Source organism: Pangasianodon hypophthalmus, chromosome 17, assembly GCF_027358585.1.
Source record: "Pangasianodon hypophthalmus isolate fPanHyp1 chromosome 17, fPanHyp1.pri, whole genome shotgun sequence".
NCBI lineage: Eukaryota > Metazoa > Chordata > Actinopteri > Siluriformes > Pangasiidae > Pangasianodon > Pangasianodon hypophthalmus.
In genome coordinates this window covers 16,058,004-16,081,029 of record NC_069726.1, presented here as the reverse complement: position 1 = coordinate 16,081,029, position 23,026 = coordinate 16,058,004, and the positions used below count along the sequence as shown (strand labels likewise).

The window sequence follows — 23,026 nt, the reverse complement described above, 5'->3', positions numbered from 1 at the left end:
TGTAAATCTATTATGCTAGAACAGAATGTACACGTCATTTAGCTCCTGCTCGTGTCAGAGACTCAGCACACAAGAAACCTTCTTCTGACTTCTCTTGTATTCAGAGTGCGCTCACCTTATAATAAACTTCCTCTTTTTTTAATGCAATGAATCAGATTTTTGAATCAGAAATGGCAGCATGCCTCTCTCTCTCTCTCTCTCTCCCTCTTTCTCTCTCTCTCTCTCTTTCTCTCTCTCTGTGTGCGTGTGTGTGTGTGTGTTTGTGTTAAAGCTGTATTTTCTGGATGGTAACTGTTTGTGAGGGTGTTTGATCCCATTGCATCCTGCAGATGTGCAGCTCCACACACACACACACACGCACACACACACACCCCATACACGCTCGCTCGCGCGCTCGCGCGCACGCACACGCACCCACATGCGCTCGCGCGGCTGCAAGGTGCATTCCTCCTAATGCAAATTCGACGCATTTCATTGCCCGGTTTAAGGAGTGTGAGAGATCTGTTTCAGAGGAAGACTCATCCGACTGCTCGCACTCTGTGCACTCTGTCTCTGCGCTGATATTCAGCAGGAATCTGGCTGTGAGTGGATTTGTGCAGCGTTCACTGACACCATGCTGTCAGGCTCAGACGCGGCCAGGGGATGACACGGACTGCTGAAAATGTGTGGATAAGTGAAATTCTCCATCCCTTGATATCAAGAAGGAGGGAAGAAACTTTTATCTAAATGCGAAATTCCTGTTCCCAGTCAGTGTGTGGACTGCAGAAGAGCCAGACGACTTTTGAGAATTATTTCTGCACCGAGTTAGTTGTGATTAATCGCCTGGTCGCGATGAGCGATACTGTATCACCATGAAGCTTCTGCGGTTCATTATTTTCTGCGGATTTCTGAACACTCACATTAATGGTGAGATCTTGGCTTTATTTCTTTATCCAACACTATCTGATGTAGTTTGTTCTAAGTTGTACCAGTCAGGGTTTTTAGACACTGAGGCAGGTTTACTTCCCGTCCATAACATATTTCCCTCTCATATATGTATTAATAGTCTACCATTCAAAATGGACCACGATATGTTATTAAATTATGTCAGATTGTAGGTTAATAATATAGTTATCAGGCTATATCTTACCTCTGTACTGTAACTATAACACTTCTGCCAGCCAGAGTGTGTCCTTGTGTGTATGTTTGTTGATACTACACTCGACGCCACACGCCACAACCTGACAAGTTGTTATTATTATTATTATTTTTTACCCATTTTAAACATGTTTGACAGACTCATTTTGATAAATTCCGTATTAATTAGCTTTCCCTATCATTCTTTTCTCCATTAAATTTATACACAGGACCCAGTGAGTACACTGAGGTCTAAAATATCGAGTTTAAGTATGGAAACTATATCCTATGCTATCTTGTAGCATTCTTTATATAGATATCACAGCTCTCGAATTTAGCCGCTGCTATCGATTTTAGCACTTTTCTGCTAAAGGTTACTACTGTGTGAGTGTTATAGCCTGTATCGACTACAGGCTAGACTTGCAGACAGGGCTGAAACGATATCAAATTCACTGTATGTTGACTGTACAAGCCAGTATCACGGTATATCACGATACAGGCTCAGAAACCTGTACTATTCCCTGTACTTCCTTCAAGGGTACAGCTTCTGTACCTTTAGAATGTGTGGTGTGCCTGGGATAGTGCATGTGGTGTAGCCTTAATTAGCTTTAAGATCTGATTATATACCTTAAATCAGTTTTAAAAGTATAAAAATACCCAATAAAAGTCCCAAATATGTACCCTTGATGATACCACCCCAGAGACAGAGAAAACTACAGTTTGGTACCTTTATTTCTGAGTGTATGCTTGCTATCTCTGGCATTAAATGGCATTATAGGGTCAATGAAAGTATTAGTACATTGTTTTGGTCAGGAAAGGTTTTATGATATGTCTTAAAAGGGTTATTCGTAGCTTTGGGTTTATTAAAACAGTGAAGAAATTTCTTCATCAGTGCATCTTTTCCTTATAGTGGTACAACAGGTATTGATGCCACCTTACAGCTCCAGGGTTCCTGGTTCGACCCTGATCTTGGATTACTGTCTGCGTGGAGTTTTGCATGTTCTCCCTGTGTCCATGTGCATTTCCTCTAGGTCCAGTTTCCTTCCACCTCTCAAAAACGTGCCAGTAGGTTGATTGGCTACTCTAGATTGCCCCTAGATGTGAATGTGTTTGCATGGTGCCCTGCGATGTGATGGCATGCCGATCATGATGTATTCCCGCCGCGTGCCCAGTGTACGCAGGAGAGGCTCCACATCCATCGTGATCCAGACCAGGATAAAACGGTTACTATAGATGAATGAATGAATGAATGAATGCTTGAATTTATTTTACGACTGAATTATAGTACGTATTGTTTATTGCCTTATCATAGTATACTGCCACACCCCTGCCTGCGAACGTTCAATTCACTGAATAACTTTAAGTCAAAACTAGTGACGTTTTAATACAATACCAATATCATAGCACTGAGTATTGGCCCATGCATGATACTGAATCAATACTGACTTCCTCTTAATAATGCCTGAATGCTTCTGATGTCAAGTTATCCAAAAAGTGTAATGTCTGACAGGCTTCAAGACAAGCTGTGACCTAAGTTCAGTGCAAGAACTGCTCTGTCAGTCAGCCATGTGTATTCACATCATTTGTCAGTGGATTGATTGGTAAAATGCAGTTTCATGATACAGTTTCAGCTCAGGATTGGTGCATTCCTACACTCTCAGGAAAAAAAGGGTACTAAATCTTTCCTTGTCGCTGGGATGGTACCCTCAAAGGTGCACCTTTTGTATCTCTAGTGTATATCTTTTACCTAGAAAGTTAAAGGTTTAAGGTAAAAATTATGGTCCAATGTATCTTAAATCTTTTTTTAAAGGTACACTATATACAATTTTCCATCTGAATTCCATATTAAATGTACAAAAGGTAAAAGACCATTTTTTCCCATGAAATAGCAATGACTTTTACTTACCTCAAGAACTCTTTTGATTTTTGGCTGTTACCGTGCATGCACAGGCGCCGAAAATATAATTTTAATATTTTGCCATGTTTAACCTCCCCCTCCTTCTACCCCAGTGAAAATAGTGAGCTTGTTTCACTCAGAAATGTCACATTACAGAATAAAAATGCAATATGATTTCAGTTTTGTGTTGCCTTTAACACTACAAATACTCAAATACTTTATATGCTTATTCTGTGTGTATATAAATATACAGATTGAATATTGGTGAATATTTCACCAATAGATACATGGATTTGTGAAGCTTCATCTGCTACAGTTAAGTCACTAGTTACAATGTTTATGTCAAGGTATATTCCTCGTGGCTCTATGTTTAGCAAAGTTCAGAAGGACTGTTTCTCTCCATTGTCTTCTTATCACCTTATTTGTGTAGTCTTGGTGTGATATCGTGTGCTTGCTCTCTGTTTTTATAATTGGTTTCATTTTCCGATAACTAGTAAAATGGAAATAGACGGCAATGCTACAACTCACTTGGAGTGATTCGTGTTCAGAACTAATCCTTGGGAATGAGATAGCCTTTGCTATCTTTTTGATTCTACGAATAACCTGTTTAGAAGCTCATTAAAAGATACACAAGGTGCGTTCCTGAGTGAGTCTTTAATATAACCCTGTTTGCCCATTTATGTTATTACCACTCATCACCCTTTCTACATTATCTCATACCATATCATGACTGCATATACAGGATTGGGGTTGATTTGGGTTTGAATTAGAGACGGCAGTTGGTAGTATAGATCGTCAGCCGTTAGGGATGTACTGTGTCTGGTCTCATGGATTCTTTGAGATTCCTGAGCCTTCACTATCATCAGTCTTGTCCTTAATGGGAAATGAGATGTAGGCTGTAGAGGGAATGAAGCAGTGGAAACTGCTACCGCAGTCCACCAAATCCCATTCTCCATGGCTTAATGGCCGACGGTAGAGTAACACTGAGTAAATAATCGGTATTGCTTTCATCTTTCTGTGCTGTAAGCTGCAGCCCCGGTGTCCAAATTGCATTCCGGCCTCACAGCGGATTTATTGAATTGACATCAGGAACATGGCACAACTGTGCCCTAAACCACTCAGCAAGTGAACTTGTTATAACCAGCACCTGCTGTTTCTGAATTTTCTAAAGAACATCAGTGCCAGGACACCGGCTGAGCTTGTGCTTGTGTTTGGACTTCCGAAGAAATCTATTCTTCTAGCAAAAACATGGCATGTATAGGAAGCCTGTCAAATCTGACAAGGCGTTGAAGGGTCATGCATTCCATCATCCTCCCCATCTGCCTCGCCATTTGCTTACGGATTTCACACGGTAATGTCGATTTAAAAAGATGTACTCATACATCTAGCATGCACATAATGGCAGATACACTGGATGTGAGTTACTGCATATGCTCTAAAGCTTCAATCCCTGGCTGTCAATCTTGTAACTGCCAGCATGACAGACCCACACACATGGTGCACACGCCTTCATTTCTCACTTTTCCTTTCCTGAGGGAATGATCTAAATCTAGGGTATGCTTATAAATGAGCGAAAGACCACCAGCTTGTCAGTGGAGTCGGTGTTTTTCTGTTTTGTGGATGAAAGCTTATGAAATCTGGGCACTCATATGTGCAGGAGCACTGAAGGGATTAATGAACCAACAGCAGTCTGAGTGAGCAGTTGATCATGTTTATGCAAGAAGTGCTGCGATTGCGTGAGCCGAGTCGTCTAAGTTGGTCTTTATGTTGGGAATTGCTTTGGTCAGACAGGCCTGCAGACAGTCAGTTAAGCAGACAGTCTAGAGAATGAGGTTTTGAAATTGAACTAGTGATGGAATTTCATATATTGAGGCTGTGGTGTTAAATCTTTAATGCAGTCTACTGCGACGGCATGTCAGGAGCGAGACGGTGGTTTTAGCTGTTATGTTGCTATGAAATCTGTTCTCATTAGCGTGCTCATTTGCATGTTGTAGGCGAGAGCTTTGACCCCGCGTCTCTTATTTCAGTCATTTCATGGCTTCAAATCTAACAAACTATCATTTTCACATATAGCATGTATATTTAATATAAATATTGTACACGTCTGATAGTGAACCAGAGCAGCGGAATAGGGACACTATTAATGAAAATAACACGTACTAATCCAACAAGCCCACATTCATTTATATGTAAATACGTGTTTAAGGAAACACAAACCTACACACGTGTGTGTGAATGTATGCACACACAGACTCCCACTGTTTCCAGCCAGGGAGAGAGCAGAGCATTTGAGTGAGCCTCTTAATAAAATAGCTGATTGAACTCCTTCGCTCTTGTGGGAATATCATAAATATAACATGCACCTTGCACTGTCAGTCTCTCTAACTTAGACAGTCTGGTCAGGTTTTTTGTTCATGATAGACACCTGGCCTGACTCTAGAGTGCATACCGTATACTGTATATAAGCATACCATTTCCAAGCATTATCATGGATTTATTAATTTATAAATAGGAGCTCATAAAAACAATCAAAAGAGTATTTCATTTCATTCAGCCACCCATCTATATTTATAACTAATATGAAATATTCAGTGACATCCAGAATGTATTTTTTAATTAAATTCTCCATTGAATTTTTTTGGTTTAAAGATTTTCTTTGACATGTTGGTCTTCTTTCACTTAACGCTTAATGGTTTCCTACATTACCCACAATGAATACCTGCTCTTAGTTGCACCAGTGGGATTTAGCTCTTCCTTCATCTCTACCTAAAGAGAGCGATGCAGCAGCACTTTAGTCCTTTTTTTTCTGTCCAGCTCTCTCGCCTCTTCATCTGTCCACTCTGCTCAAACAGATCAGTCCCAAAAGCTTCAACTTTCATGCTAATACCACCATCAACACCATCATGCTTGTCATCTTGTGGCTCACTCACTCTTTTAATTTAGATTGTTTAGAATTTACCTCCTACTAAATGCCGTTTTTAAGTGCGCTAGCAGTGTCTCGCTGTGATGTCAGCACGCCACAACCACCCACTTCTCACGGGAGTAACAAAAATACAGCACCTACCAACAAATTACCACTCAAATTGCTACGCACATCATAAATATTTTAATATAAACACATTTAATGTGGTTCAGGGTGAAGTATTCCTTTAATCCCATTTTAATTAACCCTCATGTTTTCTACAATGGATGTATTGACCCATTGTTTCTATTTTAGAGCAATGCTCTTATGTATTATATATTTTGTATAATTTCTAATAAATGTCCAATATCCAATATATTGTACGTTTATCTCAATTATTAGCATATAAACAATATTTGAAAACACAGATATGCTCTCAACCTGCCTGAGGATCCTGATGTCTGGGACTAAAATCACCTTTTGTTTTCATATTTACAAAGACATCATTTTAAATCATTTTATTTTACCTTGCTACTCTCATGCCAACATGATCTAAATGAGTAGAATCTCTGTCATATAAATATGATTTTTATAAGTGAATTTTCAAGATCATTCCAATATGAATTTTAATGTTGTTCAATTTTTTTTTGTGAACAAAAATTTTTATTGGATTTTACACTACAAAGGCAAACACATAATATGACAGCATTGATATGGCATCCCTCAGGGGACAGGGAGGAAAAAATAAAGGGAACGTGGGATGTCAAATATGATCTTTTACAGATTGTATAGCATCGGAAATAAATTTAACTACCTGCATTCAAATTGTAGCTGATACTGGTTAGATGCAGAAGGAGTGGAGAAAAATAGCTACTGAATCAAGATGGCATCTTGTTGAACAGATTATGGGGACAAACATGCATGTCATCTTATAAATAATCCCAACATTCCTTGTTTTGTTATTCCCAGGATCTCGTATCCGTCAGGAGGACTATCCCCCTCGGATTGTGGAGCACCCATCAGACCTGATCGTGTCGAAGGGTGAGCCGGCCACGCTGAACTGTAAGGCCGAGGGCCGTCCAGCACCCACTGTCGAGTGGTATAAAGATGGAGAACGCGTGGAGACAGACAGGGACAACCCACGCTCGCACCGTATGCTCCTGCCCAGCGGCTCACTCTTCTTCCTGCGCATCGTGCACGGCCGCCGCAGCAAACCCGACGACGGCAGCTACGTGTGTGTGGCCAGGAACTACATGGGAGAGGCGGTCAGCCACAACGCTTCACTGGAAGTGGCGTGTGAGTAATTTCTCAGTTTGACAGCTCTCTATTTACAGTTATTAAAAGGCACTTTGATGAAGAATGGGTCTAGTTTGTGTTGGGATGCACTGATACCAGTACTGGTATCTGGTATCGATGTGATACCGTGCTCATTTACTAGTACTTATACTTATAAAAAATGCTCTGATACCAACACCCAATTCCACGTAATACTATGTGACCTAAGCGTGTTTCACGATTAACGATAGCAAACACAGCAAAGCAAAGCAGACGGCAAACTGTGAAAATAACAGCACTTACCCAGTATGTTGTTCTTCAAAATCAGCTGCTGTCGGTCTTTGACAACAAGGATTTCCGATGCAATGAAAACAGTAGAACATACTTTACTTACATGTGTACAGAAGCACTTTGACCCAAAAGTGACACAAAACTCTCTTTTCTCAAAGATAACTAATGTAGCTAGATATTAGACTTCATTTAAAATCAACTAGCTAATGTTATAAAGATTGAGCCTAGTAGCTTGAGTGCATAAACATGCATGTGTGCTGTTCAAAGCACGACCAAAACATAAACAGAGTAAATAAAATGTTCTGTGACGTCCCTGATTGAAGATGCCAAGCATGTTAATCATTTCTATATCGGTATCGCGATACCAAAAAACTTGTAGTGTCTAAAAAAAATGGTATCGATGCATCCCTGGTTTTGTGTATTAGGCTTATATATAAATATATAATACACATAGTCAATAGTCCATGAGCAGTCTAACACCAGAAGCCTGAAGCCTATATATATTTGTGTGTGTGTGTGTGTGTGTGTGTGTGAAATTATTATTTGCAGTAGTCTTATACTGTATGTGAATATTTGTGAACTATTTGTACAAACAGGTTGTAGTTTATTATAGGTAGGTATACGTTTATTATTATATATCACAGCCAATAATAGCACAGTATGAGTATGTACATTAAGATTCCGTGCCAGGAGGCGGAAGGTTGCGAGTTCTAGACAGCCTCTTGAGTAAAACCCTCAAGTGCTCGACTATACACTTGGATTGGATTAGACTTCACTCTACAACTCGCTTTGGATAAAAGCATGTGCACAATGAATGAATATCAAAATGTAAGTTGGCATTGTGCCACCCTTCCCAATGTAGTTTGCATTGGAATTTCCAACAGCTTTAACATTTTTCCAATTACTTCTATAACAGCTGGGTAATACATTTTTAATTTCATGGAGGAAGCTTATTACTGAAAGCCAAATTAAGATCAGTAGAATAGATTTTTTAAAACACTATTTCTTTTGTGTTTAGGTGTGTGTGTGCTAGTTTGGGCGTGTGTGTGCGTGCATGCATGTAATAGCTTTAGGCTGTGTGAGAACCATTGGTCCTAACGGCCTGACGCCAGCTTGATCTATAGAGTGTCATTACGCCCTGTGTCCTAGGAACCTACTTGACGGAAACAGCCATGAAACATTGATGAGGTCCCTCTCTATTATTCTCTTATTTATTTTGCCAAATCACGTGCTCTTATTTTGCTGAAGGAAAGGAAGAGGTGGCTGTTAAATGAGGTGTTGAATTTTTCAGAGCATCTGACTGTGGGCTCGAGTAGGTTATGATGTCAGCAGGTTAGCGGATCCAGCAGAGAGTCTACGCGAACAGGAGTTCTGACTATGAAAGGAGATGGGCCTGAAATTATACGGAGGACTTAATAGTGTAATCGCAATCCATGGAGGAATAAAATAAATTAGATCGGCACAGTTGTAATAATGATCGACTTAATATATTTGCTAATTAGTTTATATAATTTGCAGGCTGGATTTGAAATGGTTTTAGAAGCAAAGCCTGATACGTCACTCTAAAACTCAGCAATAATGCTTAAAACAGAATGGTAATGTATAACACTGAGACTTACAGCTTAATTATAACACAGCGCTGACGAAGTCTCGATTTTCTATAACAGCAGCTCTGACAGTAGTTCCAGCTGCAAGGCAAATTACATGCTTATATTAATGCACTCGTTCGTACATTATCGTTGCTATAGTAACAGCTCATTCTCAGGGGCTTGTCTGGATGACGTTCCACATGAACAGATTTAAAATGTGTGTAATTGTTGATATAGTGAAGTTTTCTGTATAGAGACATTTATTTAGCATTTTTGCAAGGAGCATCCAGAATCTCTGCTTTGTAACAGTCAAAGATAAAGATTTACCTTGAACGGCTTTCCACTTTCTGGTTTCTCCCTAATAAAATGAATGTTTTTTTTTGTCCTACACTGAACAAAAGAGCTCATAGAATTTACTTAATTCAAATGTGTACATCGGTTCCAAGTGAATGAACTGAGTTACATTAACACAATTTGTTTTTCGTACATCCAACATGATTTGATCACATTTTCTAAGCCCGGAATAAACTCGAACCCTGCGCTCTCACGCGAGCTCAGGATCAAACCCGGGTTGCTGGGTTCATGAAGCAGTGTTACCTGCTGCGTTATCACTACACGTGATTTAATCAGGTTAATTTAATACTATAGATATTTCTTCTTGTCACTGCCAACATCCTCGTAAGATTTTATAACGTGATTGAATCACGTTAACATTATGTTATTTTGATCACACTCACTGTACGTAATTCCAACTAGTAATTAGAAACTTGTTTAAATGACATTGAGTATAAGCAGTGGAATCATATTTTAATGAGAGGCTAAGTATTTTTATGTAAACTGTACATAATATGCTCTCTTAAATCTGACAGATCACATGTTCTCTTTTTCATTGTAGAGAAGAGAGAAAAAAGAGGATGATAAGGGAGTCACTGTTTACAACTACAGCATTAAATGTAACTATAAATGGATGCAATATACAACATGTCATTCTTTAATAAATAAAATTGTTAGCATTGACAAATTGCCATGTTATAAGAGAAATAAAACACTTTGGGATTTGCTATTATTTGAAAATAATCAACGTTTGGGCGGTAACAGTGAATCTGCTTCACACTGGGCTTGTACCTGTAGATGATTATTTTCCTATACTATATTTCCTTACTTATATTGCAATACATTTTTGACTCATTTAATTTTATGTTGTGTGTAGAGAAATTTTGAATGAACAGAAATCGGTATCACTATCCTTAAAGGTAGTGTGCATAGAGCTACAAGACACCTACTTAAGCCCTTTATGACAACTGTTGTAAACCGAAATAAACATTTTTTCCCCAATAGGCATCATTTGTAGTGAAGTTTACTAAGATACAATGTCAGCCGTTATAATATTCTAACATACAGTAAGTCAGCCTGGAAAATGACATAAAAGTGACATCACTTACGTCTGATGCGTGTTGGAATAAGTCTTTATAAGTACTTATGTAGGTTTATGTCAGTTGTCAGGAGAGGCTTATGTAGATCCTGTGAACACTACCCTTACCCGGAAATGTCTGCGGCTTGCCCAGTGTAGAATTAAGATTATTTTAGCCGTATTATAGGTCAGTCTGGAACCTTTCTCCACGTTCAAATTGAATGCATAACAAACCATATGGCATGTCATCCATTTCAGCAAAATAGGCCATTATAAAATAATGAGCAGTGAAGGTATAACCAGATGCAAATGCAGTAACGTGCATAATGTCGGAATGTTAAAATGCACACTCTAACCTTTATCTAAAATACATTTATTCCAGAAAATATTTTAAAGGGTTCAGTGATCCAAAATGTTGCATTTTTCCATACTAATGTTTCTGTGTGTATTACGTCTGAGTGATAAAATTTCAGATTTCATGTTGCTTAAGAATATACTGTACATACATTGAACATTTATGATATTTACTGTTTAAGACAGAATTAGCAGGAATTGCTGTTGGAAATATATATGTTTGTATAGCATGTCTATTGATTATAGCATATAGCTTTATATAGCCATGATTTATGTAACTGTCTCTGGTATCCATTGTGTGTCTATAGTGTGTGTGTGTGTGTGTGTGTGTGTGTGTGTGTGTGTGTGTAGCTGTACAGAACGACTCTGAATGCTGTATGTTGGCTAAGAGAAATGGACCAGAGAGTGACCTTTCTGTGCAATGTGTGGGCGAGTGAGTGAGTGAGTGAGAGAGAGAGAGTGCCTAAGGCCACTGAAACTGAATTTCCCATCAGCCCCTCGCTGCTTTCTGCAGGGTGTCAGTATTTTATGCACTTTGAGCTCCGGCTCAATAAACAGCTCATGTACTGAATCTGTCACAAAGTTCCTGTACTCATTTCAGGTTGTTTGGCCTGGTACACTGTTAATGCTTTGAATGTATGGTTGAGGAAAAAAGCTTCTTTACAATCTGGTTAGATATATATAACTTTGAAAACCTTACTAGAACCCTTGCATGCCTGTAGACCTTCTTTAGAAAGATCAGTTTTAACATTTTTTAAAACTTATTTTCCAGATTCCTTTATCTCCTCTTTAAAAGCCCAGATTAAATGCTTTACTTCTAACAGTTTCATGCTCCTTCTTGCATCTATGTAGTTCTATCAGTACTGTGTTTTGTAAGAGAAGAATAAAATCAATTCTTATGTTCATAATTAGGCGTGCATCGATACTGCAATTGTTTATCGGTCTGAAACCATGCTCATTAACTTGTATTCGTACTTGTAAAAAAAATGCTCTGATACAAACCTCTGATACCACATGATACTATGTGGTGTAAGCCTATGTCACGTTAACACACTAATCTCAAAATGGCAGCAATCTGGACGTATTTCACAATTAATGAACAAAGCAAAGAAGACTGCAGACATCAAGAAGAGTAACTAAAGCATCTTCCTACAATGCAAGTTGTTCTTCTTCTTCTTTCGGCTGCTCCCATTAGGGGTCGCCACAGCGGATCATTGGTCTGCACATTTGATTTGGCACAGTTTTTTTTTTTTACGCCGGATGTCCTTCCTGACACAACCCTCCCCAATTTGGTCGGGGCTTGGCTTACCCCTCACTTGCCAGGGTTTCCACTTTGCTCGCCAGTCAAGGTGCAATTCACAGCACAGTGCACTCATTTTTAATGACCATGCTCGCTGATACTGTACTGTAATCAAGTCAGCCACCTTCAAGCTCTCTATTAAAGATACTGTTTCAGCATTATAAGATCCTAAACAGCACAAGGAGCTTATTTCTAGCAGCACACAGCGCTTGATTAATACTAAGTAGGTTACTCATTTTAGTATCAGTATTGGTATCAACGAGTAACAAAACACCTGTACTTGTGCACATACTTGGCCTGAAAATAACTGAATTGATGCATCCCTAGTCAAACTGATATGTCTGCTATGTCATTTTGCAATACCAATTCCACTGCATTTCTTCAGCTGTATCTGATGTAGATAAACTACATGTATCCATGCAGTTTATCTTCAGCTGGATCTGAACATAAACTACATGGTGGATACCAAGAGACAGGAATCATATATGATCATTTTAGACTATAAATAACACAATAGGTGCATTTAATATGCTGGATACACATTGCAAATACACATTCACCTCTAGAATTATTGGCACCCCACATGGAGTTTAGATTAAGGTTAGAACCCAGATTTCAAAGGGTGTTATTGCATTATGTGTGATATTGCAGTTACCCATTTGCCTCTGGTTATAAGCTCAGGACTCAGGGCTTATTATTCTTTAATGACCTAGTCTGCTGTGATTAATGGGATTTGCCTTACTGCTTGTTATTCAAGGTTTGAGAAAGGTGATGAAAACATTCTTCGTCTTCTTCTTCTATTATTAAAATAAAATTAACTTCCATACATATATATATAAAACCCCTACTACCCCTACCTCAAAACAAAACCCGCCGTAGCTTTTTTTTTCACAACCATCCTAATGAAATGCCACATGAGTCTGGAATTGTAATAGGTCAGGAAAGATTTGAGAATCAGGGCCACAGTTTCAGCCAATTATCCCCAGCTCTGCTTCTGATACTGTGCTGATTATCTGACCATTTGGCAATTAGCAGATCAGTAACAATGTGTCAAGTGAAGTCAAGAGTGACCAGCTATCATCACATGTAGCTGACAAACCCAATACTCTGGAGAGCCAGGTCTCCAACACGGCTTCACATATTTGCATATCTATACATAATTACTTCATGTGGAATAGTTAAATAATAACTACGAGCAACACAATGAAGACTGTTGTGCCCTTTTGTTGGAAAACAGGGTCATAGTTGGAGGGTAACACTTCAAAACATGTTGTTAGTGGAAAATAATCAACTTTACACCACCCTGTCATGTTTTCTTTCTTCCTTACTTAGCTAAATAATGTAAACAAATATGCTGAATAGCATTAACACATGCATATCTTTTTTTTATAAACTGAGAAGACTTCACATAAAACATTAAAAAAACATGTGTTTGAAATAGATCTAATACTTAAGAATAAGGTGTGATGGTGGATAAGTTGTTAACTTGTCTGTTGATCATTTTTAGCATAACAAGAAAAAATATTGTGGTGCATTTATCAAAAAAAAAAAAAAATATATATATATATATATATATATATATATATATATATATATATATATATATATACATATATATATATATATATACATATAGCACCCTTACAGCAAACTGATGTTTATTTACAGAAATCAGATTTTAATTTTTGACCTTTAAATGTCTGAATGTACCAGATTTGGAGTTACATTGGAAAAATAAAGGTTTATAAACATAGATGGTTGTTCTTTAGTCATGTATAAAAGGGCTAGGATATGCATGCATTTGATGGTTTGGTTTTTTTTTGGACAGTTTTGTAATGGCTTTTGATTGAGTGTTTAGTTGTAGTTTAGGTGAACAATAGATTTGAAAGTAGTTGGATGGTGTATGCTTGATTGGAGATTGAAAATGAAAACTCACTGTCTTCTTTATAATTGGTTGAATTTGCTTCATTTCATAAGGTAATAGACAGTGTCATTGGTTAGTTAAGGAGGAATTTATCATCTCATAAACTGTATCTATCCAATGATTCGATTTTTATTCCTGGTTTTTAATAGAAATCTAATAGAAAAGGAGTAGAGATGTTTAGTCAGTGGTTTACTTGCGTATTAAAGGTTATGACGGTGTTATGGTTTCACGGTTAGTCATGGAGTATGATCTGATGGTTTCCTTACTCCAGTGTTTCTCATTGCTTTTGTGTCTGGCTTTCGCAATCTTCTCCCTAAGGACTCAAATCACACTACAGCAGCGTCTATTCATTCGTGAAGAAAACACGGACTGCACTGAAAACCCTTCGGCTGTGTAAGCCACTACTGTTGAAAATACGCAACGTTACTACCTTTACTCCTAGCGTGCTCATATCTTTATCAAATGCATAGAAGAACATGGCACTGCTGACCAGATGTAACAACGTGGCGTTCTGTATTTGGCTATGCCCCTTAGGTATATGTTTTGCTTTTTTTTGACAGTGCAAGAGATTTGATGGAAAAGTCATTCTCAAAAATATGTTTCTAAGAAAGGAGAAAAATTAAGGGATTTGATGTTTGTTGGTTTTTGAAACAGTACGGTCCAAAAGTCTGAGAACACTAGTGCAAATGCTTCTAAGAATGCTTTGCATTCTTTTCTAATTTAATACAGCAATTTTCATTATGTTATTGACAGCAACTGGAAAAGTAGAATCTTTGAAATATTTACATGGATTTCAGAGTTTCTTACTATTTGCTCTGTCCCCTTTTTGCTTTAATGACAGCATGCACTCCAGCTGGCATGGACTCCACAAGTTTGTGCAAAACCTTATGATCCATTTTAGATCAAATCCATCAGAGTGTCATCTGAACACATGCTTCAATAGAAGAGATTAGACATGTCGAAAATCTGACCTTTTGTACAAAGCAAAGCTTACATTTAAATAGGGAACTAGAAATGGTGCAAAATATTTAAGATATACGTTTACTTTTTTGTTTATTTCTCATTTTAAATGAAAAAAACCCCCAAAAAAACAGATTTTCACTGTGGTCTCAGACTTTTGGACCCCACTGTACAAGCATGTACCAAGACAGTTTTGTACAAATAATTTGTAATAATTTTTTCTTAATTTTCACCACCAGCTTGTGAGTTTTTTAAATGTCATTAAAATCTTTTAACTGTGAAACTGTGATATTTTTAGACTAGTTTATCAACACAGTGAACATTTCAAATTGTAAGACCTCTGGTTTTAAGGTACTGGATGAGTGAATAGTCTACTTCCGGAGCTACAGTGAGCCTAAAACTAGACAAAAAGAGCGAGATAAGTGGAATAATGGAGACTAGAGATTAGATTGTTATAATCAGAGAAATGAGAAGCTTTGAAGATTTGATGACAAATTGATTGCATACAGAGATCCAGATCAGGCATCTGAGGAGATGTATAGGAAGAGGGAAGTTAAGTGACCTTTGTTAATGGAATGTAGCATGGCTGTATTATCTGGGTGAATGAGTATTGATTGATGTCCATTCTTGCCCCTAAAGAGACGTGACACCACCAATGGGATGTGACCGATGAGATGGAGTTTGGGATGGAGCAGAGGAGACTTCACCCAGGGGCAGGGTGTCAAGGCCAGGGTGCAAAGGGTCACAGTGGTTGCTCCCATAACACCCCCACACACTCCCACAGCAGACTGGGGAAATTGTAAAAAAAAAAAAAAAAAATTGTGGAAACGTTGAATGAAAACAATAGAAAGTTCAAATGGGAAAAGCTTAAATATTGCAAAAATGCTTTATGTTTGATTGAGGTGGAAAAATGTGTATTGATATATATCAAAGATGTTAAAGGGTGACAGAAACAGATTTTTTTTCTGATGACACAGCTATTATGCGTTCTAGTCTCTCAGTGTCCATTGTGCCAAACCTCATTCTATTATACTACATAGTAGAGGTCTAACGATCCAATGGTTTGCATTGAGTTAAAAAAGAAACCATTGATTGATGCATGATTGATTATTATCAAAAAAGGACAAACAACTGGTGTGTAAAGAATAATTCAGATGTGAAAATAATGTTATAGGCTAGCAAGGTGATTTGCCATATCTTTGACACTTTTAAAATAGTCCTTCTCTAAGGCAAAAAAAAAAAAAAATGGGCCAAGCCTAAAATGGCAAAATATGAAGCTCTTAATGGTCTTAACAACAAAGCATTGGTCAGGAAATTAGCAAGAATTAAACAAATAGATAAAGGAAGTTAGTATGGGAGAGCTTTTCCCTTTCTTTAAATGTTTAAGCCTTGTGGCCCTTGATGGGCTGCATCAGGTGTAGCAGATAACCAAATAATGACTAATCTTTTAAGAAAAAAACATCCCAAAAGATATTTTTGGAAACTTTTTTACACCCAGCCATGTGTTAGTTTGAATTTTACATCAAACACCACCAATAATTTGTTGATAAGACCATTAAAAGCTTAATATTTGCCATATTGGGCTTGGTCCATTTTTTTGCTCAGGAGTGTAATGGTAGGCCTGCCCCAGATTGTCAACAGAACAGGCCACATACTGACTACTAAATAAAATCGTATCGTGTTGTATTGTAGCAGATTCAGTGGTATCACCAAATATCGAATCATTCACCTTATGACTCCAAAACATATCATATCCACACATCATGTGGAAGCCTGAGTTTTAAAATAGCGTGTATCCTATAGTAACTTGTAGTAGTGTACTGCTTAGTATAGTAATATGCAGTGTCAGATCATCTGTGTTTAGCTGGCATTTTAATGATAGAATCTTGCTGCAAGGTCTTTTACAATAATCACATTACAGCATTAAATGGAAACCTAAAAATTCCCATGTTCTTTTGGTGACATTTTGGAAATCTGCTTAAAATTTGCAAAACTTTTAGATGAAAACACACCAACTGCTGTAAGATAAGAGTCCCAGCTGCGGGTCAGTGGAGGAAAGAGATTGATCAGTGAAGCAGTGGACAAGGCTGTGTGGAGTAAATGAGAAATAAAGTACTGACCCTGAGGCATGACAGTGGAGGAGACTGAGGTGTGGTGAAAGGATAACGCACTCACTTGTAATGCATTGTGGGAACTGGAGGACAGTGGAGAGTGGAGTTTGTCCTTAGGCGAGGATGTTTGAAAAAAGGAATAGAGGAAGAAGGGACAGCCCGACAGCAGCAACAACCTGAACCTGAATGTGAGAGGTAAATAAGTTGGACCTTGGGACAGGCATTTCAGGAGAAACTGATGGGGCTGTTTCGTCTGAAAAGCTTTCCACACAAAATCTATCACAAAATAAGTGTCACTGTAACACGCTGAATAACAGGCTACAGATTCTTACCTCATCATCTATATTGTGTAATATTAAATCTAGATTTAGTGGAATTATCCAATTTCAGATCTTTAATACAGTATGTATGAAATTAATTTGTCAGTAACTAGTATTGGGTTGAAGACCACTTTAGCCAAGACTGGGTCAAGACCAAAACCATAGCCAGTGGATTCCGAGTCAAGACTGAGCATGACGGAGGGCAAGACCAAGACAAGAGCAACACCACACATAGCCGAATCCGTGTCAAGACGAAACCACAAATAAGTACACAGGACATGTTAAGCATAGCCCATTCTTCTAGCAAGCGCTGCAGTGTAATCCTATTTTATATCATTGCATTGGGGGTTAGAGAGCATGCATGGGGTAAATAAAATGACATAGAGTTTGCTAGTTATACAAAAGATTCATTTTTTTAAAGAAATGGACAGGAAGCAGTACAGCACATGTAAAGATTTGCAAATCAAAGCACATTTCCCTTGGTTTAAACAGACAGCAGGTAAATAAAATGCATTAAAAAATAGAATTTGTTTTGGCTCGTACAATATTCTGAGCCCAAATACAGCTATGCATTAGTTAATGTGCTACATTATTTTGAAACATAGTCTCCTGAAATATATAGGCGCTATATAACTCTACGTGCAGAGACAGACATTTACATTTTGTACTGTAACAGGAACAAAGTGTTTGTTCATGGAAATGATGTTATGATGAAATGATGGTTTCAGGTGCTGTCGCAAAAAATATTTCAAGTCTTCTTAGGGTGAGATTAGGACAAGACCGAGACCACTGTTTGACCATTGTTCCATAACATTAGTAAATAACTGTGTGAGAATTTATTTAAAAATTAGCCTTCATATTTTTATAATGGCTTTTTTGTAAACAGCAGAAAAGTGGGATTTCTGTAATATATTCTTATTCTTTTTTTTTTTTCACTTAAATGAAATCAATATTGCTTTTTACCAAAAAACCCAATAAGCGTAACTAATCTAATTTTCACCTACATTTTAGATACTCTTCTTGTTCTAAATTTGAAAGAAAATTAGAGAAAACAATATTTTTATACTGTTTTAAGAAACTGCTGAAGATGAAAAATGTGTTGCATGTATGCATGCGCATCTTAACAAGGTTGTTTTCCGTAAATGAATTTACGGTTTCCGTAAATGAATAATTGAATACTTTTTAATCATTTTTACTTTTGCTGCAGCTTAATATATTTATTGTCGTTTTAATAATGTGATATTTTCAGCAGAGAACATGTTGCACTGAAAGCCGTGATATTAGATTGCATGGTTGCCGCGTGAATTTTTAATAGTGATACACAATAAAATAAATTAATATATAAGTAAATATGGTATGGCGTTACATTTTTACACTACTCTGCCTGGTTGAAAGTGTGAAAATTTGAAAGTGTGACTCTTGGCTGAGAGGAGACGCTTTCCTTGGGTGCCCTACAGATTTCATCTATAAGGAGGCAAAGTAATTCATGCACTCTGACGCTTTGATTATGACTGCTTTGATGTGGTTATTATGGCGTGGGAGTATAACATGTAACTGCACACAGGAAAAGCTCCTACACATTCATCCAGCAGCAGACACTGCAGCACCGTGTCTCTTGTGCTAAAGATTTGACATTTGAAGTGTCCCTTGGGGAAGACAGTCCTCAGAACAAAAGAGACTTAATAAGCAATGATTTTAGCCTGGTCAACACTTTCCTCCCTTGGGGCGTGAGGGTACGTTTTCTACGCTTTAAATGCAGCGTAAAGTGATGGTGTGGCATCAGCTCTTGAGTTTAACTGCCCTATTTTAACTCGCGTGTTTTAACGCCGTGTTTTAAAGGCAGATTTGTACGTGTGGCATAGTGAAACACATAAGACTCTTCGAAAGCTGCTGAATGCATTATAAATCATTATATAAGGCCCTGTGTTTAGCTCACCTCTACTGTATCTATCTGTCCATCCACCCTGCATTTCGCTTTCTATTACACTCTGTACCCTTCTGGTTGTTGCTTTCACAGTGTGTCCTCCCTCAAAGCAATGCCATCTCATGAAGAATTCATAAGAGTTATAACAAACGTGGACGCTTTTATTGGATTTCATATGAGCAAAGTCATAAAACTGTTATGACTGCTAAGCGGACGCAGCTGGATCCATAACTTCATCGCTTTCCATATGAGGCTGGTGCAGATTCCTTCAAATTTGCAAGTGAGGCATGTGCGTGAGGGAACTGTTTCTTCCTTGTCATATCCTTCTGATAATATGCGTTCTTTTGATGTCCAAAATCTGTGTTTTTCACGGTTTCTTGTAAAATCGGTTCCAGTACTTCATCATGCCTGGATCAGTGAAGACATGGGAAAATATTCATGTTCAGGAAACACAGTCATCATGAAAGACCACAGCTGTGTGTCTGCATGCTTATGCATGCCTGTGTGCATGTTTACCGTAGAGGGATTTTGTGTGACTAAATGTGTTATTTTTATAAAATTACTTAATTGTAAAAGGATAATTCCATGATTCGCACTCAATTTGCTTCACACTCATATTACATTTACAAATATATACGTCAAGAAAAGATGAAAATCATTTTAAGCGTACGTAAAGTATACTTAACAATAACCTTTGTGAATGTTTTACATAAATTACTTTTCATAAACATCAATAGAACCATCTATAGCACTTAGAAAACAGAATGTTTACCCGAAAATCTAATCATATTTTCATTTTTTTTGGTATTAATTTATGAACCCATGTAACATCTCATGCCTGAAACATACTTTTCCACAAGTCACCTATTATAGGTGATGAATAATGTACATTTTAGTGTCCATTCACTCAACCCTGTTTCCTGAACACATTCACCCATATGAAATATTTGACATATTTCACAAGCCACATTTTCGACAGGAAGTTTGAATTTGTCATCCAAATTTCCTGAAGATCCTGGGAAGAAGAAAGGTTCTCTCAATCTTTTTTCTTTATTTTCAATAATATTATGATATTGACTGATGAGGTCACTTTGAAAGTATTACCCAGACACTCAAATTATAGATTAAGTAAATCAGTAAGTAATTTACTTAAGTAAATATTAAGTAAATTATTAATTATTATTAATTTTAAAGTAAAACATTTGAATGTCATGCCATTAGCATGGATTTGCTAATTCTATGTTAAAAAGCTCAAGCCTTTTACTCATTTAAGAATAAAATGCGATTGTCAGCGAGAAGTTTGTAAAAATGAGATTATTGCTTGAGACGGGTTAACATGTTTTTGAATGCATGCTTTCATAGATTCAGTCTTGGAAAATGCTACAAATAAAGCTTAACTTTACAGGAGTTACAAGGATTAAAAAGACACCCCAATCATTAAATCAGTCCCAATTAGTTTCAGATGATGATGTTACTATATCTAACGAACTCTGATTGTGTTTTATTTCATCTTTACTTTGCATTTTACATTCAAATTTGCATTTCAAATCAGCTTTTTAGCATTTGCATTTTTCCCCGTCCTGCACTGATCCAGTTGCCCAGTCTCACATTATCATCCGAACTAATTTACTGATTTTGTCTATTGTTTTCCAGGCAAAATCAAAATTACATTGTAGTAATGAGCTTGAAACATCAACGCTATAGAAAAAAAAAAAACCACATCTTTTTTTTCTGTTTTACTTGATCTACATTATGATCTGCTATCTGCAATCATCTACATGGTATCCATGACTTACAGTTCACGCACAGCTGCTCAACAGCTGGATGAACCTTAATAAACAATAGCAAGATATTACTAGGGATTTTTCACTTTCATTCTGTTACAGATATCAAAGCTTTATGCATTCTCTGATCTGACTCCCTGCATGCTTGTGTTGTTGATTTAATACGGTCTCACACTTGCAAATTCATAACAATGTATGTATGAGAAGATATGAAGGTTGTGAGTAGGGTTAGAGGTGGGATTCATACCTTTATTCATACCTTTTCTTATGCTTTCATTTATTTGAAGTCGAATGAAATTTAATGACATTGAACTCGATTATTCAAATTTGTATGAATTTTTTGTAACATTTTATTCAGGCAGTCTACATGCAGTCAGCAAACCATCTACATTCTGTCAACAACATGTCAAGTGACCTTCATCAACCAGTCGATTCATTCTGAGCTGTTTACGTTTGTTACATAAACTGTAAGGAGGGTGAGGGCAAACACGTGTTTCCCCTGAGACACGTGAAGCCAGCCAACCACATCTCTTTAAACCAATGTTCATGCTACATCACAGGGAAGCATAACACACTCAGAGGAAAGCGCTGTCTGCCCTCTTCCGCATACATGAGTGGAGCTCCTGGATATGGATAGCTGTAGCATCATTGGGATTTTGTTAATGTTCAGTAGATATACAATTTCATACATGATTTATAGTCTATCAACATGTTCCTTCTGCTTTTAATTTATCCGGATGGTCCGACATAACTCTGTGTTTAGGAGATAATCTGTAAACTATCAACTCGCCAATCACAATTTCAAATTCAGCTCATGTGGACTCGACTGATACAGTTGGCATGTTGTTGAAAAGCAGTTAAACATCATTTGACAAGTTGTTGTGATTCTAAAGTGTCAACTTTGGACTTTCCAAATAAAGTGAAACCAGATTTCTTAAGAGATGGACATCACTACACCAATGGTGGTGTACAACTTACTCAAAATTATAAGCACTCAGTGGTGATGCAACACTTATCATACTCATCATAACTTCATATACTTTTTAATACTACAGGGTGTCCCAGAAATCTCCATACATAGGAGAAATTAACACTTTTTTTAGCAAAATGTCTTCCAAAATTTTTCAGAATTAGTTTATATTATGTATATATATTTTTTCAGATAGCCTTTAAGAATGCCTTTGACAAAAGATGAATGTATTGAAATCGTTCTCGTGGCTTGATCGGGAAGCTGTCGCAAGGTTGCGATGGACTTTAACAGGAAACATGGCAAGCACACACACACGACACTGTTGCCAAACTTATTAACAAATTCAGAAAGACTGGAAGTGTTGCGGACCAACCGAGAAGTGGACGTCCACGAGCATCCACTGACGAGGGCACAATCGACGTGGTGCTGGCAAATATAGTCCCCTGTGTATGGAGACTTTTGTGAAACCCTGTATTTATCCAATACAAAAAAAAACATGAATTTTTTTTTTTGAATATCAGGAACCCTAGAAAGCATCCTTTTTCCACATATTTAATTTACTTCATACATTATTACGTCAGATTAAATTTAATATGCAAACTGGCTTGACATGAATCTTCCACACTGTCTTCTCGTGGCCTGGTTTTAAGCGTCAGCTTCACAAGCTCACAGTTGGTGGCCTGTCACTGTTACGATGTGTGTTTGTGTGCTTTCACTGTTGTCAGAGCTGATTATTTTAATTTCGGTTATTTTAATAACACCCTTATCACCTGCTAACACTGTCAGCAACTCCCCTGGCATCTCAGACCCTTCTGCAGCTGAAGCCTGGTTCAGAATTCAGACTAACAGAAACACGCCAATCACCGCTGAGGGACTGACCGGTGCCTGGCATCACCCG

At 37.5% G+C, this 23,026-nt stretch overlaps 1 protein-coding gene across 3 annotated transcripts in view; it reads left to right on the top strand.

Moving 5' to 3' along the window:
* The first annotated feature begins 320 nt into the window (after nucleotides 1–320).
* Nucleotides 321–23,026, top strand: part of LOC113543652 (roundabout homolog 2) — a 128,756-nt gene continuing 106,050 nt past the window's right edge. For all 3 annotated transcript variants that reach the window (XM_053241268.1, XM_053241269.1, XM_026942040.3), the window contains exons 1-2: nucleotides 321–906; nucleotides 6,885–7,211. In XM_053241268.1, the coding sequence (XP_053097243.1) occupies nucleotides 852–906; nucleotides 6,885–7,211 (382 nt within the window). In that variant the 5' untranslated portion in view covers nucleotides 321–851. The remainder of the gene's footprint in view (nucleotides 907–6,884; nucleotides 7,212–23,026) is intronic.